This window comes from Pithys albifrons, chromosome 3, assembly GCF_047495875.1.
Source record: "Pithys albifrons albifrons isolate INPA30051 chromosome 3, PitAlb_v1, whole genome shotgun sequence".
Taxonomy (NCBI): Eukaryota; Metazoa; Chordata; class Aves; order Passeriformes; family Thamnophilidae; genus Pithys; species Pithys albifrons.
Window position 1 is genome coordinate 26,401,850 of NC_092460.1, and position 25,566 is coordinate 26,427,415.

A 25,566-nucleotide genomic window follows, 5' to 3' on the forward strand; every position below is an offset into this window, starting at 1 on the left:
TGAAGGATATATAAGTGTACATATATTTAGATGCATAAAGATGCACATCAGGGCTTGGTAGAGTTTGCCAATGTACTCATTGCTTAGAATTTGCACATCTGCCTGCATACAGCAAGCATCTCATGGCTACCATGTTGTTCTGCAAAGTCTGAGCATTAGTGGTATTAAAATTATTACTTCCTAAACCTGAATGCTAAAAATACAAAAGGCACTATTCAGATTTCTATTCAGTTTCAAGCAACTCTTCCAACAATTCGTTTTGACTTGATAAAAGAACTGGTAACAATGTTTTCCTACAAAACAAAACCTTAACCCCCTGCTTGAGGCAACACTTCCCATCTAATTCCTCTTTGTGTGTTTATAGAATCCTAGAAACAAGGTAGTAATACATTCACAAAAGGATCTAACAACAGAAACACTTAACTGCAACAATTGCGACAGCTGAAACAAGGGCACACTGAGCAAAACCAGGTCTGTAAGATAAACTTGGCGAGATTTCGCAGTGGTGGAAAATTTCTTTTAGAATTCTTTATCCAATTCTAACATCCATATTTTTCCAAAGGATGGTAAAACCCCACAGGTGAACCTCTGAAAGCAGGCACACATACTGTCCAACTTCTAAAAAACATACATTAATTTTTTTAAAAAAGAAATAATTTTAGGAACATACAGTTTTAATACAAGAAAACACTAACAGGTGGTTTACACTGTGGTTTTCCAATTATAGTCACACAGTGAAGGAAAAAATACCTTTCCTATGCAAAGAGTCTTTTGTACAGCAGTCCAAAAATGATGGAAGAAGCTCAGGGGAATCTAATGGCAATAAATTGAAAATAGAAACAAACCTAATCTTTATTTAGGAGAAGGATAATTAACTATGAGAAGAGGTGAAACAAAACTGGGATAAATTCACTGTTGTCAGAAAGCTTAGGGTAGAAGCAGGAGGATGTGACACAACATATTCCCAGCTATATTTATGCAGGATGTCAGGACTGGTGGAGAGATGAACCCGTACATCAGGAACAGAGATGAAATGAGAGCCCAATTTCAAAGGCTACCAAACATGAAAAAAGTTCACATCTGAATGTTTTGGCCTGGATCTATGCCTTTTCTTGTAAAATCAGAGCTAGGAAAAAAAGCAGGATGTTCGCTTTGCACCAACTCTCTACGTCCTTGCATTGTTCTCCATTTAAGTGCACTGCTAAGTCTCCACTGATAATAAAAGATTGATTTAAAAGACCATTCCACAACCTAAGCAAACACTGAGCCTGGTTAATGTTACATATCATATCCTCTTGTCATTTACTGCTACTCTGTGTGTTTACTGTGCCTCTCACTCCCCCTCAGTGCCAGCCCAAATTTGCAGCAGAGCAGCTGGATCTCTGGGTACAACTGCAACCCTGAGCCCAGCAACAGCAGCCTCTTGATTGATTACAAAAACACAGCCCTGCTCTCACTTAAGAGTCTGAAGCAAAATAACATCCTCCTAAAGCTTTGGGTCAAGTTTTTGCAGATTTCCTAAATGACAGGCACCTCTATGTCAAAAGCTGAACTTTACCTCTGGTAAGATCCAAAATGTAATCAAATTCTCTGCATTTCTATATCAGGGTTCCTATTTCAGTCCAACAGAAAATACAAAAGTAGGTGGCGTGAACAAAAAAAGAATTAAAAAAATTTGTTTCCACTCCATCTTTAACTTCTATAAGAAAAGCTATTATTTTGTATGGGCTACTCTTCTTATATCAAATTCAGTACACTGCATGATGAAAACATCCATGTCCTTCCCACTAATATAGGAGAAAAACTAACTTAATGGAGTGTGTCATGTTTTGCTTTGTCTTTCTTCTCTAATTTTTTGAATTACTGGCTTTGCTTTGTGCTCCTTGACAGCATGATGAGTATTGCTCCTTTCCTTTAAATAACCGGATTGTAAGAATAAAGAGAATGTGTTTTTGAAGCCTGAGTCTCAGTTTCATTAAGGTCCTACTACGGTGGCATAAACAGGCCCTCCCATAGTTGCAAGAGCTTGTTTATATGTTAACAAGATAGTACCAAGCAGTAATGAGGTGGTGATAAGTCTGCTGCAGATTAATTGTGAGCTTGATGGTCCATTCCTATTACAGGAGCTGCAAAAGGGGCATAAATGCAAACTGAGAATCAGGCTCTGGGTTTGCAGTTACCCTGGATAGAGTTTGTAGGATTTATATGTTTAATTAATGCAAAAGGTAGAAGCTTCTACAAGCCTATAAAGACAATATGCTAAACACAGTTTTGTTCAACAATTCTAGAACAGCAAAACTTGAAACAATGGAATGAGAACAATTAAAAAGATTACTAAAGCATTTTAGTTTGCTTGTTCTTCTTGAGATTCTTCATTTTCAAAGTCAAGAAAGATGTTTTATGCAATCTAATTAAAACAACTGGGAGGTTTGGGGTTTTTTTTAACAGGTACACTAATTTAAACAGAATTAATTCAAGAAGTCCTGTGTCCTTGGCTGTACACAAGATTAGACTGCACAGTAACAAATTCCTAAACTTTAAATGTATGGTTTAATGAATTGCACAGACAATATCTCTTTTTCCCCACTGCAGAATGAAAAGGAATGTGCTTTGTAGAGACTACTCAAAACACTATCGAAAACAGTTTGCGTTTCTGTACTTACATAGGGTGATGCATGCATATCCTTTGATTTGTGTACACCAGCAGGCCTGTTGATACTTTTCACTTAAACCCATGGGAGAAACACCAGATGATTTTACAAGGTTTTGGTTTGTTTTGTTTTGTTTTTTAGTGGGATGTAAGTTAACCAGAACATGCAAATACTGATCAATGAGTTCTCTATTTCCCATGCTAAAACTTATAAATTCTCTGTGCCTCTCACTGAAGAAACGGGACCATTAATATTACAAGATTTGTAGGTACTTTTAGAGGTTAATATTTATGTATCATTTGGACGTTATATGAAAACTGCAAAAATAACCTAAAATATTTAGAAAAGAAATTGTATCTCTGCTCCCACCATCAGAAGTTGGCTGTACTGAAGTGGGACCAGGTTACCAAACCAAACGAAAAGAAAATAATTTCTCTGATAGTTACTGTTTGGGTTAAACCTTGTTGAAATCTGTAGGTAAAGAAACCACCCCTCTCTCTGGATAAACACAACAAAGAGATAAGCTCCATTACAGAGTGGAGTAAGGAGGGTTACAGCCCCTGTGCAAAGGCGCAGCCGATCGTTGCAACATAAAACAACAAGCAAGATTATGTGCATGGCATCTGTGGGCAGAGTGGTTTCTCATGGTAGCTCTCTGCACAGACCTGTGTGTTCAGGAAAGCAGGAAAAGGATCAGAAGAGGAAAACAGAGGAGCAGACAAGGAAGCACCAGGCACCATTTCAGAAGCATGGCAAACACGGCTTGGTGAGGGACTGCCAGGATCCATGCCGCTTCATGGAGCTGTGAGGGCATCACCCACGTCCTGCTGCTCAGTTCCTGCTGGGATGGGCAAAAAGACAGTGTGCCCATTCCTTGTATATAGGTAGGGTCACCTCAACGATATTTGGATCTTAGCTTTAAGCCGAACAACCCAACGGCTCTGAAGTTTCAACTGGCTGCTCAGCTCAGCACAGGTAGGCAGTGTAAGCAGCCAACAAATTATGAAATGGCACAAAATGCTGGCAGCTGTCTCAGCTGACAATGTGGCCACATCCACAGCAGTACACCTTTCAGTAGGGGAGTTTCACACACTCCTTCAGCGAGGGACCAAGCACTCCCAATTTGCATCCAAATTGCGCATTTTATCTCACATTGAGCTTGCTCAGGCAACAGGCAGTATTTTAGTTAACTACTACTACTACTTGCCCCTCCTGTTTCCATAGGAAATTGCTGGTAGTCGTGATTTTCTTATTACAGAAAGTGTAAAACGCATACAAAGGTTTTAAAATAACAAGGCTATTGGGGGAAAAACCCACAACCTGTGACACTGAAGACATGCATGCAACTGGTGTCAAGCTGTGCCACTTAAAGCATTTTTGCAGCACCAACCTAAGACAGCCTGGCAGTGCATATTTGTGGATTTCTCACAGGCAGAGAGCAAAATGCTTTTAAATATCATCTTATATCCCCCTTGACTTCTCCTCCCAGCACATATCTCTGGTTTCTATCAGGCAGGTAAAGCCCTATCACTTTTAAATAACTTCTCCCACTGCTTGATTTCCTTGCCCTAAAGCCTAGGGAAATGCATCTGAACACTGGGATGCCAGCACCACAAAGTACCCACAGCTCAAAGCCACATATGCTGGAGCAGGATGTGACACCCTGGACCACCCTGGGGGTCCGGCAGAAAGCCAGCCATGGGGTCACCATGTACAGAGACTTTGGTGATGAAATCCAGGGAGTTTGAACATTTCTGGAACACACATCACAAGCAAAGCTGCTTGTGAAGACATACCCTTGAAGAGTGGAGGGGAACAGCACAAAGCCAGGAGAGTGCTGTAATTCAACAAACTGCAAAGAAATAGCTGAGCCCTCCACCTTGGAAAAACAACAGAAAAAAATCACCTTTGGGTGAAGGGGCATTCTTACTGCCTGCAAATCGTGAAGTGAAAATCAAGTAAGCCCTCATGACTACTCTCGGCCTCTTCCCTGATGCTGAAAAAAACATCAGAGCTATTTGCTGGTGGTGCTTAAATGCTTGTGTTTTTCACATCACAGAGGCAGGACCCCCTGATTCTTATACTTACATACCTTTGGAAATTAGCATAAACATCTCAGCTGGCTACCGATGTGATTAAGATGTGCTTCCACTTAGCATTTTCCTTTGAAACAAAGCAAAGCCTTTCATTTGTTGAGTGAAAATTCCCCAGTGGAAACCCCTCTCTCTTTCCCTCCCGTTTCTGACCCCATATTGGGCACTTTAATCTAATTTTGGTTTGAGGTTTTAGAAGCTGAAGGCTGCTTCTGAAGATCACTGAGGGAAAAGAAATCACTGGGAGGAACACCATACTTTGAACTGAACGTCCCTGGCACAATGCATATTGGAAAAAGCAGTAAGAGCATTTCCTAATCAATGTAGCTGTTATTTTTCACAACCAGTTGGAAGAAATGGGAACCTATGGTAAATAATGCTGCCTTGTACAAGTCCAATTACCCTGAATGATAAATTGCCTAATTATTTCAACTCTAGAATCTTTCCCTAGTTCTTTATCCTTTTCTTTGTAGTCACTGTCTGCAGAACAAGAGCGTTTGACTGTTACTAATTAACAAACGGGAAAGATGCAGGACATTTAGTAAATTTGCTTCCCTTTACATACATCTTAGAGTTATTTTTTCCCATCGAAGTAAAAAAACCCAACTAATAATTTATTTAAAAGCTGCTCTGATGGAAGAAATTTTTCTCTATGACTACTCTATGATATTAGAACAGTCAGCTTTTGTTTTTTACACTCTCCAGAACACCAAGAGATTAAAGGCACAGCAAGGTTAGATTAACACTTTGACATTACCTATAAGGTTCTCTGCTTATCAGGGTATTAAATCTTAATTCCTAACTGCACAACATCTTCTTCATATTGTAACCTGAGGGCACACAAACTTGATGCATCTTGGAAACAAATTCCAAAAAGCAAGATCTTTTAAAAGTATTTTGTTCCAGTTCACAATACAATGACGTTCTGACATTTTGTTACTTCCTCGTTCCTTCATTTAAGATCAACAACAGCAGTAAGGAGCTGTGGATAATACCCCAATGTTCAGAATTTTTTCACTTCTCAATTTTCTCCTTTAAATTTAAAGTGTAACTAGGAGTATTGATAAAAATACTAAAGTTTACTTAAAATTTCTATTGAACCAGAAGGTAAAAATCATGTCATTGTGTATCTTTAAACCTGACAGTATGTTAAAAAAATATTAAAACCCGCACATTATTGACAGAAACTTTTCTGAGATTCGATTTTTAAGATGCATGTGAAAGCAAGATGTTTTACACAGAAAACAATACTTTGTTGAATTCTAAAAGCATAGATTTCATACAGGTGGAAAACATTGAGTCGACAGCACTAAAAAATTAATTATTCTGCTTGTACAGCACACCTTAATGTGCTATGCCTCAGTGACAGCCATGAAGGATAATTCCTAGGACTGAGAAAGTAACTAAGGTCTCAGTCTCATTATATCTGAGACTTGAGGATGGTAACAGCTATTTAATGAGTCTTCATTCAGGTATCTATTTATCCACACTGTTGGCTAAAAACGCAGCATTCCAACCCATACAAGCCATTGGCATTTCTAGAGTAAAAAAGTTCAAAGTCTCCCCTGATCAAGGCCCCAAATGCCTATCTCAATGGCTGCTTCAGTGGTGAAATTTCACTTCTGCCCAGACCAATTGCATAGAAAGCATTGTGGAACACTGACCCAAACATTCAAAACATAACTAGTTACTCTGAAGTACAAGACTTGTTAGTTGCTTTAAAGTATTTGATTTCTGGAAAGACCTATAACCTGTCTTATGAAAACCAGATGCCAAATTAGTTGGCAATAAGTAAGACAACAGCCATGGATTTCAGGAGACCCAATTCCAGTCTCTTCCAGTTTCTTCTTGGGAGAATTCTGTGGGAACACGCCCTGCAGGGAAGAGGGGTTCAAGAGGGGTGGTTGATATCCAAGGATCACTTCCTTCAGGCTAAAGCATGATGCATCCCAAAGGGCAAGAAATCAGGCAAAGGGGGCAAGACACCTTAATGCAGGAATAAAAAACTCCTCTCATTACTCAGGCATAGGCAGAAAATACACAAGAGATGGAAGCAGGGTCAGACCACTTGGAATGAATATAAAGAGATTGCCAGAGCAAGTAGAAATGAGACAAGGAAGGCCAAGGGCCATCTGAATTGATTTTGGCCAAGGATGTAATGGACAACAAGAAGGACTTTTCCAAACACATCAATAAAAAAAGGAAAACAAAGGCAATGGCCAGAAACTGATGCACAGGAAGTTCCACCTCAATGAGGAAGAACTTTTTTACTGTGCAAGTGACTGTGCACGGGAACAGACTGCCCAGGGAGGTTGTGGAGCTCCCTCACTGGAGACGCCCAAGAACTGTCTGGACACAAACCTGTGCTGTGCGCTCTGGGATGACCCTGCTTGAGCAGGGAGGATGGACCACATGACCCCTTGTGGTCCCTTCCAACCTGACCCATTATGTGATTCTGTGAATAGTAGTGAAAAATTGGTATCATCCAGTTCTGTTAGACAGTAAAATATATTAACTGGTGTGAAATGGAACAGTCCTCACACAGCATGTCTTTCCTACTTTTCTTTGTGCTTTCCTACTCCCTTTGCACTAGTCTTTCTATCTGGTTAAGTAAGGAAATCTTCACTCCTATCACTGGAAGACCATTACATTTCTAGAGCAAGAATACACAAAAAAAATACCACTTTTCCTTTCTTCCCATGTTAAAAGAGAAGTGTAAGATGAAAAAGGATAAACAATACAAAAGCCATCTCATGCTGATTAAAAGTAGCAAAAACACATTGTTAGAAATGGAAATTATCTAAATATATATGGGCTGCCAGGGTGGTAAAGGAGGAAAAAAAATAAAGGGAGGGAAGGTCACAAGAAGTTCATTCTACCAAGAACTACTTTACATAATCATGAAATGCAAACTAGTTTCCATTCCTTCTGGCACCAGCTCATTCAGGCTTCACTTTGAATGCTTATTGACAAATAAATGGACTGGTTACTTCCTATTAATGCTTCCTAATTTATGTACATACCTGGAGGAAAAATTCCACTTTGACCTCACATTCATACAAGCTAAGATCATTTTTAAGCTATGAATATGATGAATACAATTTTAATTTCTTCTTGGTTGCTGCTGGGGATTTGCTGTTTCTTAATAAATTAGGCATGTGTTCTCCTCAGCTCAACTTTTGCACTTTATGCATATAATATGTGCAATTCAGGAGTCTGCGTGAAACTTCGAGATGAAAGACCTCCTTTTTTCAGCCATGATTCATTCTCTCCCTCATTTTTCTCAGGTAGACGTGCACAAACATGACTTGAGTCACTTTTGTGCTATAAGCTGTTCCCAGTACTTCTCTTCCTCTGCCCACAGAATCATAGAATGGTTTGGGTTGGAAAGGACCTTAAAGAAAATCTAGTTCCAACCCTCCTGCCATGGGCAGGAACACCTTCCACTAGACAAAGTCACTCAAAGCCCCATCCAACCTGTCTGTGAACAGTCCCAGGGTTGGGGTATCCCCAACTTCTCTGGGCAACCTGTTCCAGTGTCTCACCACCCTCACAGTTAAGAATCCAATCTAAACCTACCCAGTTTTGGTTTAAAGCCATTACCCCTTGTCCTGTCACTACAGGCCCTTGTAGAATGTTCAATGGAAAGTCCTCATCATGAAAGTGGTATCTATTTTCATAAATCTTGAGTCACTATTGTCCTGACCAGCAAAACTGCTGTTAAAGTAAAACTTTATCCCTTGGCCTTGAAGGCCTCTCAGAAGCAGACAGTTCAGTGGAGATCCCTGCAGCAGACAAGGATGTCATGGCTGGACCAACGTCTTCATCCTCTGAAGAATCAACCTGTCCACCTGGGTTCACTGGGGGATCTCATTCCAAACAGATGCTAACTAACATAAAGTGCTGGTGAATGGAGCTGCGTCCAGCTGGCGGCCGGTCACTAGTGGTGTTCCCCAGGGGTCTGTGTTGGGTCCAGTCCTGTTTAACATCTTTATTGATGATTTAGATGAGGGGATTGAGTCCATCATCAGCAAATTTGCTGATGACACCAAGCTGGGAGGGAGTGTCGACCTGCTGGAAGGCAGGAGGGCTCTGCAGAGGGATCTGGATAGACTTGAGAGATGGGCTGATTCCAATGGGATGAAGTTCAATAAGGCCAAGTGCCGGGTTCTGCACTTTGGCCACAACAACCCCCCTGCAGCGCTCCAGGCTGGGCACAGAGTGGCTGGAGAGCAGCCAGGCAGAAAGGGACCTTGGAGTACTAATTGACAGGAAGCTCAACATGAGCCAACAGTGTGCCCAGGTGGCCAAGAAGGCCAATGGGATCCTGGCCTGTATCAAAAGTAGCGTGGCCAGCAGGACCAGGGAAGTGATCCTTCCCCTGTACTCTGCATTGGTGAGGCCACACCTTGAGTACTGTGTTCAGTTCTGGGCCCCTCAGTTCAGAAAGGATATTGAGGTGATGGAGCGGGTGCAGAGAAGAGCAACAAGGCTGGTGAAGGGACTGGAGCACAAGCCCTATGGGGAGAGGCTGAGGGAGCTGGGGTTGTTTAGCCTGGAGAACAGGAGGCTCAGAGGTGACCTCAGCACTGTCTAGGACTACCTGAAGGGAAGTTCTAGTCAGGTGGGGGTTGGTCTCTTCTCCCAGGCACTCAGCAATAGGACAAGGGGGCACGGGCTTAAGCTCTGCCAGGGGAAATTGAAGTTGGATATCAGAAAAAAATTCTTTCCAGAGAGAGTAATCAGGCATTGGAATGGGCTGCCCAGAGAGGTGGTGGATTCACCATCCCTAGAGATTTTTAAATGCAGATTGGCAGTGGCACTGAGTGCCATGATCTAGTAAATGGACTAGAGTTGGACCAAGGGTTGGACTCGATGATCTCGGAGGTCTTTTCCAACCCAATCAATTCTATGATTCTATGATTCTATGAAACCTTGAAAATGCTTCTTTGTTTAGCTTAGCATTTAATATTTAACATTCCTCGGGAGATAACTTCCTTCCTGATAAATGCGACTGGTTGGTAATACTGACACACAGTGTGGGGTCCTGACACAGATGTTCAAGGCCACCCCCTCTCATTCCTAAGTTCTCTCAAGGGCCAGATAGTTTGGTTTATCTGATTTTTTCTGCCTGTGGCCGTGCCTATGGCTAGCTGTTCTCTCTTTTTTGCAAAATAATTATGATTCAGCAGCACAGACCTTATGGAAACTTTTGGTGCCTAACTTCCATAAAAAACCAATATCTTTTTTCATGGAAGTTAGGCACCAAAGGTTTCCATAAAGTCTATGCTGCTGAATATAGATAAATTGGTATAATACCTTTCTGGACTTGACTTCTATTTCCCATTAAGAAAACTCATGAGCACTAGACAGCTGCCACCCAAAGAACAGGGATTTACACCTATGAAGGCATGCCCATTCCTGAGAAGTCATGCCATATTCACCTCTTTTCCTGTCATATGTAACTCTTCTGGCTAGACTGGTGAGAGTATGCCCCTCACAAAGTTATGGAAGTGGGTGGTAATGCTCTTTGCTGTGGTTTGAGCTTATCTCCTTAAGCCCTCCTGCAAGGCTTAACTGTGCAGTACAAAATTTGATCTACCAATTCTACCTGGAACAATATTCCACCCTGAAAATGATGTTCCCTCTCTGTAGCCAAAAATTTAATGCTGACATAAATAGTTAGCATTGATTGGACATTGATATTGGTATTAATTTGGTTTACTCTGTCCCTGGAGGAAGAATGTTGATTGCCACATACAGGAGCAGTCTGGATACAAATCCCGAAGAAAACTGTAGCCAGTTACTTACTCAGCAACAATATTTTTCCTTAAGTTAAAAGCATATATGCTCGTTCCTCCATAAAAGCCTCAGATAAAAGGAGAGAGGTGAGGGGAGAAGGAATAGAAAGAGAGGGAAGATGCATCCTTGTCTTTACTTCCTCTTTAAACAGATCTCTCTAATCGCATTTAAAGTGCTACATTATTAATAAGTTCGCCATTAAATGTTCCTTGTCACTAGAAAAATTTATTCTTTAACATGAACCCTGCAGCAGGGATAGTGGGTCAATTATTATGTGGATGGCAAAACACCAGGAAAATTCAGGGGTGAAAATGAGTATCTGTCTAGCGTACATTACCTGAGACTCAGTTTTGCTCAAGAATAGCAATAAGGCAGAGTAACTGAGCAACATGTGACATTACAAGCAAAAGATAAATTATTCTTCAAGGGAAGGAGACTTATAAGCCTGAAGAAATGGAAAAATAAAAGTTTTTTTTTTCTTTTTGTTTCTTTTACTTGGGTGAAAAGGAGTAAATGAACCCTGAAGTGTCAACAACAAGAAGTTCCTTGAAATAGTGGTATATTAATCATCTTCACAACATTTCGTTTCAGGCCACATAGAATCACCAGTTCTCAGCTGTCAAAAGGATTTTCCTAGGAAAGAAATGAGTTTTTTTCATACTCAGGTTGTGGTTTTGGAAGGGTTCTTGGAAAAGTCAAGGATGGAGTACAATGCAATCTTCAACCTGTATGTACAGAAGCAGCATGAGACTAAGATAAATAACTTTTCAGACATTGAGTGACTGCAGAAATATAACCTAACAGTACTCAGTTTCTACATGCTTAAAAGCATCTTTTTATTTGTTTACAACAAAACTGATTGCTGACAGCTGACACTGGTGAATTATGTGAGGCTTTGCGACACCTTCTTAAACAAATAAAGAAATCAAAGAGTGTCATTTCCATCAAGAGAATAAACAGCAACAACACACAATATTGCTTGTGCTTACTGGTTCTGTATGGTTTGTGTGTGCATGTGTATGCATGTGTAACTGTGACTCTCTTCTGGGGTCTTTTTTCTGCACACTATTTACAATTCAGTCTCCCTTGATAAATGCAAGCCTCCACTGTCAGCAATATTTGCTTAGTGAAGCTTAGTCTCTGTAGTTGCAAGCTTCTGAGAGCACAGTGCCTTGAGATACTGCATGAAAGGCACCAAACTCATGCAAATTATTGTAGTAATTCCCTGATAGTGACATCTATCTCTCTGACTTTCACCTCTCATTTTTACTAATGCTCAGAGAAAACTGTCCACCCTACCAAGGAGACTCTCTGAACAGACAGATTAAAAATCCGAAGTCCTGAATCAGGCACAGAGATACCATAAAAATGGTCCTACCGCTCTCTGCTCTCTAGGAATTTCATGGGAAGGGAAAATTTTGAAATGGTAAAATCTCCTTACAATAAGGTATCTCCACAATAAGACACCTCCATTAGACAGCAGAGGTACTAGCAAAGGAGCTTTTCAGTATGAAAAACAGAATCACAAGCCAGTGTAAAGTAGTGATTCCACTCAAGTCCGTGATGACAATTACCCAAGATGAGCACCTGCCACACCCAGTATGTTTGATAAATTACAGCATCAGAATCATCAATCATAAAGGAGGCATTTGTGTATCAGTCCAGTTCAACCCGGCCCATTCACAAATGACTGCATACAGCAGCTAAAATGGGATTTAACAGTATCTTTTCATAAATAAAACTATGGATTGCAATGACTTTGGGGTAGTATCATTCAATATTATTGACATGAAAGAATGAAAATGAAACAGTGTGGTCAACATTTTCAATTAAATGTATTGAAAATATTCCTGGGCTCTAGAGCAATAGAAAATCAAATATTTATAGGAACAGGAAGATTTCTTTCTATTAAAGAAAAAACTCCAAATCCCCACTAAGATAGTGAGAGATTATGGCAGGACTTTGAAGTTTCTTAAACTTTATGGCCTCTAGAGGTGAAAATGTTGATAAGTCACACCAGCACTGAATCATTACACTAGTAGTTTGTGTGAATAGGAAACTGGATAGAGAAGACAAATACTTGGTCTTATCCAGCTCTTCATTCCTCTCCACACTGATGTTTCTAAGTATCATATCAAACAGTGATATCTAAGAGCTGTACATGGCTTTTTAAAATAGAATGGAAAACACAGTTAGTCTTGCAGCCTCCTATGAATGTTGTACAGTAATAGCTGCCCTTTCCTCTTTCTCTGTTATTTACCACTCCTGACTCCTGTGCTCTCCTTCACCTTTGCCAGGGTTCCTGAAAGTATTCCTAGGCATAGGAGGAGTGAGCTTCTACTCTTCTTCCCCAGACGTGAAGCCTTGCATATCAGTGTAACAACACATCTTAGGTTCTCTAAGCAGCACTAACCCTTCAACACAACTTCTTCCTGTGGTGCTTAAAGTAATGATAGGTTTATACAGATATGAGCTAAAAAAACCTGAAACTCCTAGTACCAAGTCTACCCATTTGTTAAAGCAAGGCTTGATTGTCTATTACTGAGAATATGCAGTAAATTATTCCTGAAGCCAAGATTAGAATTCAGGGTGCTCCTTGTTCCAGGCTTCTCTATGCTCTGCATCTTCAAGCAAGGATTTCATTATTACATGGAGACAGAGCAGTTCATTCTTATACTTCTTTTGGCCTTCCTGGCTGCCCCAAGCATGCTTGCTTTCCCTCACTCAACAAAATGACCTAGTTCCACTTGTTTAACCTGGTGTGTTTACTTGCAACAGATCAGGAGCACATACATAGCCACTGACCACATTTCACCTAAGGGCAACAAATAACCTCTTACGAGAAGTGAGCTTGATTGCCTATGTTTCTGTAATCTATTTTGTGCCACAACTCTTTCTGTCTAAAATTATGCAGCCCAGTAAACCACCACCACTAAAAAATAATGTGTAATTGTGAATGATTCAGGCTTGAGAGTAGGGAGATGGAAAGGAAAGGTATTTAAATGCTAAAACGGGAATAGAGGTAAGAAAGAGAAGCCTCACATTAAGGGAAGATGCAGATTTTTCATGCCCTAAGCACTGTGGCTTAGGACAAAAAATACAGAGCAGCTCAGAGCACACAGTGGTGCTCAGAAGCAAGTGTCCATCTGCTCAGAATGAATGTGTGCTGCAGGCTTGCTACGTTTTTGTTAGCCACACACACACATAAACAAAAATCAACATGCTTTCACAACAAAATAATCAAGTGCAAGAACAGTTCCTAATACATGTCTTGTGAATGGCTCTTTAAAAACTCTGCACAGGGATAATTATTGACTGAAATGGAGAGGGTGAAGACCGTGAGTACATTCCTTCTCACTTGGTTAATATGGATAAAAACATCTCTTTCACAACTGTATAGCTTCCAACAATTTAGAGATGGTTAGCCACAAATGCTATAAAAATAATCCGGTCTTGAAATAGCAACCTTTCTTTTTTTTTCCCCTACACTCCTTTACTGGTATATACCAGGCTGGCTTCTCAGCTGATGCATATCACCATACGTCTACTAATACCAAACATGTGCCAGTTTACAACCTTCTGAAGACCTGACCCCTCTCTGCTGTCCTGGAAACAGATCTGTGGTCTCTGAAGAAAGTAATATTACTTTATACAGACACAGATGTAGGCGTCCTGCCCCCACTAGCTCATATTTAACTTTCTTTTCATCCTGTTTATTTTGTCTTCATGGTATCAAAGCAAGCTGCACATCCAGCAACAAGCTTGTAGCAAATAGGTGCATCTTATTTTCAACAGACTGCCCTTCACAGTGCACATACTATACCTGAAAAGGATTTATAAAGAGGATCAGGTCAAAGCCTCTACAATTTGAATTTTTGTGTGTTAGAGGAATTATGCTTAAACTTCCTTTTTCCGGTGGACCTGGAGCAGACACAGGGATTCCCAGGTAGAATGGGAATATGGAGTGTGTGATGACAGTAATCACCACTCAGTACCTTGTCTCTCTGCTTCCCCAGAGACAATGAAAAGCTGTGCATTCCCTTTCCCTTCATTCCAAAGACCCAGACAGAGGTGAGAAGGGAAATAGCCTGTGTGCCCTGCCCTCTACAACAACCGAGGGTAGAGGCTTCTCCTGCTTGCCAGGCTCTGAAATGGGCCAGGTGCCTCTTCTCACTTTGAGGGAAAGAGATATCATCTCCACGCTGAGATATCAGTCAAGAAAGACATAGAAAGTCCCTTAGCAAAGAGATAAGGATGGTCTTGGAAGTGAAAAACAGAGGTGACAAGTCATGACTCACTTCAGGCACTGTTTTCTAAGGACACTTGCCTGGAAGTGTCATCTCCACAATTCAGGCACTGTGGTGGAGAGAGGCAGTGAGAACTCCCAAGAAAGCTCTGAAACAAACTTGGCTGGACAAAAGAGAGCAGGACAACATCATCAGTCAGACCTGCTTCTCCTCTGGGCTCCCTACTCCCAGCATAGTGCTGGGGCTAGACCACTTCCAGCACCTAGTCTTGTATTTCTGCATCACACTGCAGCAGTTTGCATCATGCTAGCCCATGAATCTCTAGCACAGCAGTGCCTTGGCTTTCTCTGTTCCCTTTATGCTCTCCCATCCTGCTAAGATATCCACTGTGTAAAACAGACAGATGAAAATCACAGTAAACTCAGGGGTATCCTCAAGTACAACACCCAGAGCCACCACACTACTTCTGTATGCCCAGATGGATCAGCCTTGCCCTCCTTACTGGCTATCACAAGGTCACTATGCTTTGTGGTTTTTTAACTGGTGTGCCAAAAAGCTGGAACTATGCCTGTCATTTATAGCACCTTTTCTCAGATGACTCTCACATGTCTTTATAAACTTTGGTAAATGAATATATAAATCACTCTGTCCACCACCAAAGTACAGCCATCTCTGGGATGATACAGAGCAGCTGCTGTAAAATCAGACCACAGCTCCACACCACAGATTAGGGCAATAAAACATACTGCATGAGGCAAGTGAAATGGCTGAAGGAAGGAAGGGGGATGTGGTGGAGAGCATTTGGTAGCTATAATTACCTGAGTATAAATTTGGCTGAAGAGGGTACTGTGTTTAATACTTGCATATCTGCAAATCAAATCAGTCTTCCATCATCCGTCAAAACAATCTGACTGTATCACTTCCTATGTTTTGGCCTTCTAAAGCCCTTCCCTTCTGAAAACTGCAAAGCACCTTGATAAGAGCAAAGCTGATGTGCTGAGCACAAGCAATAACCTAATCAAATTTCTTAGCAACTGACTTTATCACTAACTGTGGGCCTGTAGCTTCTATGTCCTCTCCCTTCCTCTCTCTTGCATGACAACTGAACACAGCATCTATATATACCCAGTTCTAAAATAGCTTCTGCTCCCGTAACTCGCAAACCGTTCACATAGATCTCATTTTCTAGGCTAAAAGTAGTTAATTACAGCCACTAAAGGGACTGAACTGCTGCACTCTTTTCCTTATTCTGGGATGGGCTTCTTGAGTAGTGTACTACCCCTACACCCCCCTGCCAAATAATTAATTGTTTATAAAAGGAAATCCTTTAAAGGATGGGGCTGCACAGATCAGATCTATGAATTCCCTTGTATCAGGGATTGCAGATGAACAGTTATCTTTGTCTCCCTCTTCTTCTTGGCCATACAGCCATACATGCATCATCTAAAGCTAAATCTGAAAATTCATAAAGTACAGGGAAGTTTTTTGAAAGGCACTTCCAATCAATAAAAGACATGGGACAGCATGGTTTAGGATGAGGACACCAGTCTGGTTGAGGCACCACACAGACTGTGTTACAGTACTGACCTGCAAAAATTATTAGCTTGAGTGTCATCTCTCTACACATTACCAAAAATGTTCTTAGCTCTTCTAGATAGTGCAACAGCTGAAATTATTAGCAAAATTTTCCTAGAGAACCAAGAAAGTCAAGAGTTATGCATTTGAACTGGATTATTATTGGGATGTTACTAAGGGTGAGTGACAGCTCAGACAGACCATATACAACACAGGTTCCATTTAGTTATCAAGCTTGGACCAGGAGCAGACTCACAATCGAACCTCATGCACTCGTTCACACTGCAGTATCCAAGCACACAGCAAGGGCTCCTTTACCTGGAACTAAACCAGACAAGCTGCTAAGAGGAATTTTGTACACAGAGCCAGACTTTAACCCAAAATAAACTGTTGAGGTGCACCCAACAGTCCTCACCACCAGTTGTGCTAGAGGATGAATCTGTCCACAGGAGCACACTACTGGTTAATGTGGGCAAGGCCATATGCATGGACTCTATACGTGAAATACCCACAAACAACCAGCCAGTTAATGACTGTTTCCAGCCAGTTTTCTATGCACTTACATGAAAAGTTCACTAGTTCATATCACCATTTACAGACAGATATGAATGACATCACATACCTACCCTATTGCATACCTCTCCTAACAACTTCACTTTGGTTTCTTATGTTGTCAGCTTTCAGGAATTAATGAGGAGATGAACCGTATTTTCCTTGGGGCTGCATAATAGGTGTTTCTGTGCACCCCTCTGCCTCTGCCACCAGTATTAACCAGTAAACTGCACATAATCTAGGCCAAGTTACACCTTCCCATCTTTGCAGGCCTTAGAGAAGTCAGTTGACCTAACTAGATATGAGGGCACAAATAGGTCAGCTGTATGTGAACGAAACAAGTAAATGCACTCCAGCTGCAGTGATGTAGAGCCAAAAACCTAAGAGTATAACCCAAGCCCTTAAGTTATAATATCAATGGTTTCACAGCATTGAATTTGCTCACACCAGCAGTAGGTACGAAGCATACACTGAGAGAAAGCTCTGTGGATCTGAGTGCACAGCCCTAACCTCCACTCTGCACCCTCAGAGCAATGGCAATTCTAGATGGAGAACCACCACCTTCAGAACCTCATTGTGCAAGACAGCAAATGGCCTTTTTTGCATACACAAATCCTGGCTTTTATGTTTGCATAAGCAAAAGGAGGGAAATGGCAGTGTTTGAATGGACACACTTTACATAGTCAAAAATTTTCTATTATGAGCAAAGCAGAAAAATTATACAACTCTTTTCTTGTTCTGTAAGTACAACATGGGAAGAAATGCATAAAAGTATGAAACCCTCAAAACTGTATAGTAAAGTCTTTCAGCATGCAAATCCAGCAGCTAAAATCCTGCAAAACAACCATGCCTGGTGTCATTTTATTCCTGTTAGGCTCACGATCCATTATAAAAGCGATTTTGAAAAGAATAAGTCCCTCTATCTGAACTATCAAATTATCATAGCTACGAACTTGTGCAGAGTGTAGGGTGCAAGAATGGCTGCTGCATGGTCTGCTAGTTATACCAGATATGGTCAATGGTTATCCAGGAAACATATATGCCCTTGGCAAATACCGATAGTGAAGGGGAAGTAATCTGAACATAGTATAAGAGAATTAAATATCGTGATTTTTTTTTAAGCTCATATGTATATTCTGCTGCTAAAGGAAAAAAAATTATAAACATTTAAAGCAAAACTTCACAGTCTATGGTTTCTAAGAACAGTTTATGTTCTTACAAAGATCAGTAAATAAAATTGATGACAAAAACGTTAGAAGTATTTGCACAAGAGGGAAAAACTAGAAACGTGTAGTTTCAGTGTGACAACACTTGGTTGATTTCAATAATGTAAAATATTTTTAAAAGGTTAAGCTTTCACTATGTCACAAAGTTTCTAGGCCATCTCTTGCGTTGTTGTAAAGCGATATCAGTTACCAGCTTCCAAAACCACCTAAACAATATAGATTAATTTTTAATTGTTGACTGAAAATATTAATAAAGTATTAATATATGCATACAGAACTGAGACAAGGAGTGGGCATACAGGTGCCACAGTGACATGACGACATTCACATTGCCTCGCTCCCTGCATGAAGCTCCACACCAGCACATCATACTCACGTGTTTTGCAGAGAACTCATCAACCTCCTGAAGCACCTTCTCCTGGCACTCTGGGTTGGTGGCTAGCAAGTATGTGGCAAAGGATAGTGTGCTAGTGGTGGTCTCATACCCAGCAATCAGGAACAAGAAAGCTTGGCCTGCTATCTCATCCTCTGTTAATGTCTTCTGAACCTTTTCAGATGGGGCCCCGCCAGGAAGAGGTGCCTCATTCCTTCTGGAAGCGGCAGATGGGCTGCTCCCATCGGAACACCCGGCTGCCAGGGACTCGGCTGAGTCGCAGGAGTCAAGCATCCACTGGAGAAAATCTCTGCGCCTCTGCAGAACACAGAATGAGAAGAAACATGAATGGGTCACAGAGCAATGCCTTTAACCATGGGGATTGGCAAGAGAGAGCTGCTTGCTATTTATACTGCACATTTGGCTCCCACAGAATGGCCACCTGCATTTCACTGAATGAGAAGACTTCTACAAATCAGCTGGAAAAGCCATAACTAAAAGCCTGTCACTGCTTTCTACACAGAGAGATGAGACTAATCTGCCACCAATATGTAACAGGCACATATTTTCACAGATAATTGTAAGTGGTCAATTCTATACAGAACTTCATTCATTCTCAGGATGAGCTTTTGGCACTTGCTGCAAATCAGGGGATTGACATAGACACTGTACACACAGTCCCATGTGCACTTGCCAAGTGGAGGTGGCACAACTCATGCTTAGAGGAGTTGGTCCATCTGCTTGGATGCACCACCCTGATTTGTTAATATGGTCCAAATCACGACAGTCACCATCTACATTCAGGGTTGCATCTACACTGTTTTCCATACCAGCTTAACCTGACAGGACTGAAAACTAATCTCAGTAAACTGGGACATCTTTTTATGAGAAAGTATAGTTATAAACATAGGTTTTATGTTACCCACACAGCTTTTAGGATTTTTAAATTTTTAAAAAACATATTTGCAGAACTGTATCACAAAAGTAAGCATTCCTCTACCATAAAGAACCTGTTTGGGTGGTTTGTCTTTGCAAAATGCCCACTGAACGATTCTACTGCTATGAAAACTGCTTTCTTTGACACTGGTTTCTGACACAAAAGCCCTAATAAACAGATCTATGGACAAGAGTGAGCTGACTCCAAACCAGTCTGGACAGCAAGCTTGATTAGGCTTTGAAATATAACCCAAAAGGTTTGAATTGACTTTTGCAAGTGGGCATAATAGAATTGTGCTGAACCCAAGCCATAAGGCTGTGTGATTGATTTTCAGTTCCTCAAATACCAACAGAATACATGATAGCTCAAGGATTTAAAAGTGACTGCAGTGCCAGAACATGACAACTTGTGCAGTGGGATGGACAAAAGAAGGCACCAAGTCTTTCTTCAAAAGAAAAGAATATGCTGTAAAGCTGCATTTATCCGTTAAAAATAAATCATTTGGATGATTTCTTGGATCTGATAATTGAGAGATAAAGTACAAAAAAGAAGAGCCAGACAAAAGGACAGGCAAACAAGATAAGAGTAAGGAAGAACTAATTAATTATAAATGTCAAAGGACTTAATCAGATTATTTATTTTTCACATGACATGGGAAAAGATAGCAGCTAGACAACAAAACATGAGAAATACTCGGTGTCCTGTGCTTAACTCTGCTGCCAACAAACTGTTCTGATCGATCTCCAGGCGGAGAGGAATGGTTATTTTGGGGTTTGAGTAACACAAGGGATTGGCACACTGCCTCTTTAACACTCCTTCTCTCCACCCCCAAGAACCTTTTCATTTTTTACATGTACATTATGCACCTTGTACCCATGACCACAGTGCATCTTGCATCCTGGTACACCCACAATTCAATGCTCCAGATAGTAGCCAGTGCCAGCCACTGCATGCTGACAGACCCTACGCATTGGCCAGTCAGACTGAATCACCTCCAAGGTATGGGAGATACGCTTTCCTGCCAGTAAGTGGAGGCAGACAAAGCAATGGTAACACATTGTGCTCAGCAAATGAGCTCCAGCTCTGAAAATACTTCCTTGTGCCTAGACTTAGGCACAATTTCCACCAGCATGGCAGGATACCTCTGCTCAATTATGTTCCTCTAGATTGGAGGAAACAAGATTTCATGTAGACTTCAGCTGTGAATAGCTAAAAATCTCATTTAACTTTTCCAGGAAGGGCTTTATTCACAATCTGGGAGTCCATGTATTGCACAACTCAGGGTCCAACTCTTTGGCACAGCCTGTGCTTCAGGGATTTCCCTGGTACACATATGTGTGTGTGTGTGTGTGTGGCTTGTCTTCGGGAACGAAGATTTGGGAAGGGCTGTCCCCACGTGGGTGTGCCCTTCCAGCCTGCGCAGTGGATTTTAGGTGAGGCTCAGTGTGCGCAGAACTGGCCTCACGGTTTAAGTCCTGAGGTTCATCTGCCACGGCCGAGCGAGCTTGGACGGTGCCAGTGAAGTCCTCAGGACTAGAACCTACAGCACCCGGCATTTCCCAGGAGGTCTACATACGGTACACATATATGCATTAGGTAATTTTTAAAATAAAACAGCAACAACAACCAAACAAATACACACCCCTCCACCCCTAAAAAAATACAAACAACCAAGAGAGTCCAGTTCCAGTGTGTTCATTAGTGTGTGGACAAAAGAGTTCAATGTAGCAATGAACCACAAAAGAGATTCTCTCTTTTATCTGTAAGGCTAGTTACTATCACCTACAAGACTTTTATAACATAAAAATGTATAATTACATTCATATTCAGTGGAGTAGTAACACTGCAGCATCCTACAGCTCAAAAGGTATAACATTTGGTATGGTTCTGCATCCCTCCTTCTCTAGCTGTGAATTTTCTTGTAAACAAACCCATTGCTCTCTGAGGGTTTGCAGTTCCCAGTCATGAGCTGTTAGCCAAGTCTGGTCTTATTTTTAGACAATACACTCCCTGGAGATGCTATAAGATGTTTCTCCAGCCTTAGACAAAATCAGGTCCTGGCCTCATACAAAGCATCTGGTTATTGCTATGATAGTAAAGTAATAATCATAATGACTAGAGAATAAAATTTCATTCATGAGAATTTTTGCTGAAAGCAAACTTAATGAATACTAGCACAAGTGAATATTCCCAAGAACGTGCTCTAAAATGCCTCTGTGACCGTTTTGAGGAGCTCTTTTTATTACTCATGTAATATGTTTGGTTAGGAATTTAAAAGCTTGTCTTGTTTCAGAATCTGTTTTTAAGGTCACCCTATCGAGAAAACTAGATACCTTATCTGTGCCATCTAATTTGCTCACAGGTGAGCAGGTGCTCCTAAGAGAAATAGCTTCATAAACAGTCCTTGCAATAACAACATTCATTTGTGAAAACTACTTGAATAATAGCAGGGAGAAAAAAAGCGTAACATTAAAAAGATGCAAGGTTTTTCCAAGATAATTCTACACAGTGGAAGGAGCAATATTTTAGCAAAGCTTCTCTTCCTTATGCTTCATTCTACTTCACTTTAGGCATCAAGTATAGAACGCAACAGAAAAAATCATCATCAACCCAAGCGAGAGAAGATATTTCCAGGGTTATAACAAGTCATAATGAAACATATTTTTTTCCACACCATGAGGCTGGAAAAATCACTCACTCTGATTCAAAAACCCAACAATGGCAATAGAGGCAAATACTAGCATAAAATCAAATATAATTGGATTGTTAAGTGCAAGAAATGAAGAAAACGAATCTCATGAAAATTCACAGGCCGTGTTTCTCCGCTTTGGTTGACAGTGGAATAAAAAAACATTTAAAAAGGCATTTTTTTCAGTTTGACAACAGACCAGGTACCAACAGTGTCACTGCACAAAAACACTCTCTGGTCATCACACCCAGCTGCCAGCTTCCTTTTTCCATCAGGGATATTTGTTTGATTTTCCTCACAAAAAGCAGAAGCCCATAATAGCCTCTATCCTGTCCTCTGACACTTGCATAGTTATGTTACAATGGCCTTAGAAACAAATTCCTGCCACAAAAGAACGGCGTGCTAATGGGATGGACTCTTCTTTTGCCCTCATACAACACAGAGCCTGTCATTAAGCCAATGATAATTGAATGGAAAGCTGTGATTTGAAAAAAAAAATGCAATTTGAATGCAGTATGGGACAGGGTGAATGTCTAACTTGGTGGTGACACAGACATTCCCTTTGAAATATATAATAAGACAAGTCCCACTTATAGCTTCCCCGAGATAGACACCTTGCAATATATTTCCTGACACCAGTGTTCTGGGCCGTATCATTTCTCTCATTACTCTCCTTAAACATCACCTGGCCATGCAGAGGAATCGCCCTGCACAGAACCGTAACAAGTGATGTGCTTCATGCTGGAAGAACAGACGTGTGCTGCACTGGGGAAGGCCAATCCACAGCATCTATCTCCCCTTCTCAAATCACTGCCTTCAAGTTTTGCAGCTGTCAGAAGGAGAGAGATGTAACCCTCACATGCAAAATCCATCATGACTTTTCTCACAGGAGAAGGGTTCTGGGGGTGGGGGATGTCTCCAGCTCTTTCTATCCTGGACAGGGAACTGTGTTTTCATATCCAAGACTGACATGCCAACTGATCTTCTGGCAAATTCAACACTGCTTTGGGGGTTCAGGGGGGCCTTGGGTTATGCTTTTGGTAGAGATAAAGCCACTCAACTTCTCTGCCAGGTGAAGTCAAAAATTATTTAAGGAAAACTACCAATATACATCAGTTGGAATTTTGTTCTCAATGCTGTGATTTCAATTATGTTTTCTTCAAACTATGCTCAAATTTTGCACCACTCTCATAGTTCAGCTCCCCTTTTTGAGTTCAAAAGAGCCCAGAACCACAAAAAGCAACTTTAAGATGAATCAAAGAATAAAAATAAATTACATAATTGGTTGGTATTCTGTAAAGCACTTGCTGCGATACAGAAGTAATACAAATGGGATGCTGCTAATATAATACCATTTCACAGTAAACTGTACAGACCCTCTTAGCCATTCTCTAATGCTCTGATGGCAGGTCAAAAAAGACAGACTGCAGAATCCTTATCTAACAGGTAGAAATTACATATTTTTCAGCTAACTTGTACAAACACTGCTATATCGGTATATATACAGGTCACTTTTTATAAGCTTGATTTGGCAACCATCTTTTTAAGCAAGACAATCCTGTGTCACCATGAAGTTATCAGTAAAGCACTGCAGTAGCTACACAGATCCTTTTGAAAAAGCAGTACAAAATGGAGTCCCACTAAAACTATCATTTTGCCAAACTTCTTTGAAAGGATCAAATTCAACTTCTAACACTTGAAGGTTTCCCTTGGTTTCTCAGTGAAATCACAAAAAAACCCAGTTTGTCTGTCAGTATATGCAATTCCTAAACATTTCAGAGAGATTGTCCTTTTGCCTTGTGCTTAAACACAGAAGCTGGAATCAACTGTGAGACCAGAGCTGAAAGCCCTCAAATTTGTGCATCTGAAGGTTGAGAACACAGTGCTCTCACAGGTGATGCTCAGTTCTGGAAGGATCTGGACTCTGTTGGACTGCAGGATATGGTCATTGTTCAAAAGTGGCAGGGAGACTTTTCAGTCTGGCAGATAAACTCTTTTGTTTGCAATTGTTAACATCAGGTGATAAAACCACTGTAATGAGTTTATTGTAGATGGGAAGAATGTCTCAGGGCAAGCATGTCTTACAAAGCAATGTTACTTGCAATAAAGAATTGTCTAAATTTCAGCAAAAATATAAAAATTCACTGCGTGCCCCGCATGGAAAGTGGATCAGCCTTTTGCCAGTCTGGTCTGATCTTAATATTTATAATAAAATCCCAGAATGAAAAAAACATTTTGTGTAACTTTGGGTTTGTTCTGATATTTTCATATATTATCATCACTCACCTCCTATGCAAGTTTCTGAAAGCAGTTCACAGCTGTGAGGGAGCACTGTGAGTATTCAATGACACTGCATTTGACATCAGAAGTTACAGCAATGCCTTTGCTTTCTACTTCAAAGAAAAAAAAATGTCCCCACAATAATGTTGCAAACAGGCAACATGGAATGCTGGCCAGGCCCAGAACGGGCAGGTACATCAGCAAATAGATGAAAGCACCTGACAAGAGAAAGTATTAAACATAACAACAAAATGTATCTTCTCTATGTGACCAATGTTCTTTTAAAAAATAAAACCAAGAAAAAGCCTGAATTAGAGTATGATATGGATTTTATTGGCTGAGTTTGCCACTAAATCTGCAAAGTGGCCCATATGAATTACTGGTTAAGCACTGACCTACATGGCAACTGAGATGCTTAAAGCTACACTCCCTTTTTTGCCTTTAAAGCACAGTTATAACTGGTGCAGCTTCTCCATCTGTAAAACTGGTACAACAGACATCAAATCTTATAAAACCCCGTGAAGAAAAGCTAATGATGATCTCAGAAAACCCTTAAGACCTAGGATGAAAACAGATTTACACAGACTCAAAGAGTTTAAGGCAAAAGTATCATCGCAGGGGGGAAAGAGCCCTGGAAGGAATTCAGCAAGTTATCTACTTCATCCCCTTGCCATGAGGCAACATCAGTCAAACCAGCACTGACAGCTGTTTGTCTAACCTGTTCTTAAAAACCCAGCAAAGCCTGACTTCCTACAGCATCCCCAGGCAGTCCACCGCAGCACTGGACAATTTTTCATCACTGGAGAGGTTTCCTCTCCTCCAGTGAGTCAGATATTGTAGATCATTAGATTTCACCCAGTTACATCCCTAAGGTCTGGGATTCCACAACCTGTATGTGTGTGTGTATATATATATATACACACACACACACATATATACATATAAATATATATATATGTATATATAAATTCAGTAGGTCTTCAAACAAAGCATGCTGATAAAAGAAAAATCTCACTGCTGAAAAATACTAAACTATTTTCATGTGGTAGTGCATCCATTCATAAGGTGAGGGAGAAGAGTGCTCAAGTACTGCTTGTTCCTTCCTCAAATTTTTTGCACTTTTCTGACCTCCAAAATGCAA

General features: G+C 40.7%; 1 protein-coding gene across 3 annotated transcripts in view; it reads right to left on the reverse strand.

Annotated features, from left to right (window-relative positions):
- The window catches only part of TBXAS1 (thromboxane A synthase 1), a 274,193-nt gene that overhangs the window by 53,338 nt on the left and 195,289 nt on the right, over window positions 1-25,566 (reverse strand). For all 3 annotated transcript variants that reach the window (XM_071551088.1, XM_071551087.1, XM_071551089.1), the window contains one exon: window positions 18,523-18,837. In XM_071551088.1, the coding sequence (XP_071407189.1) occupies window positions 18,523-18,837 (315 nt within the window). The remainder of the gene's footprint in view (window positions 1-18,522; window positions 18,838-25,566) is intronic.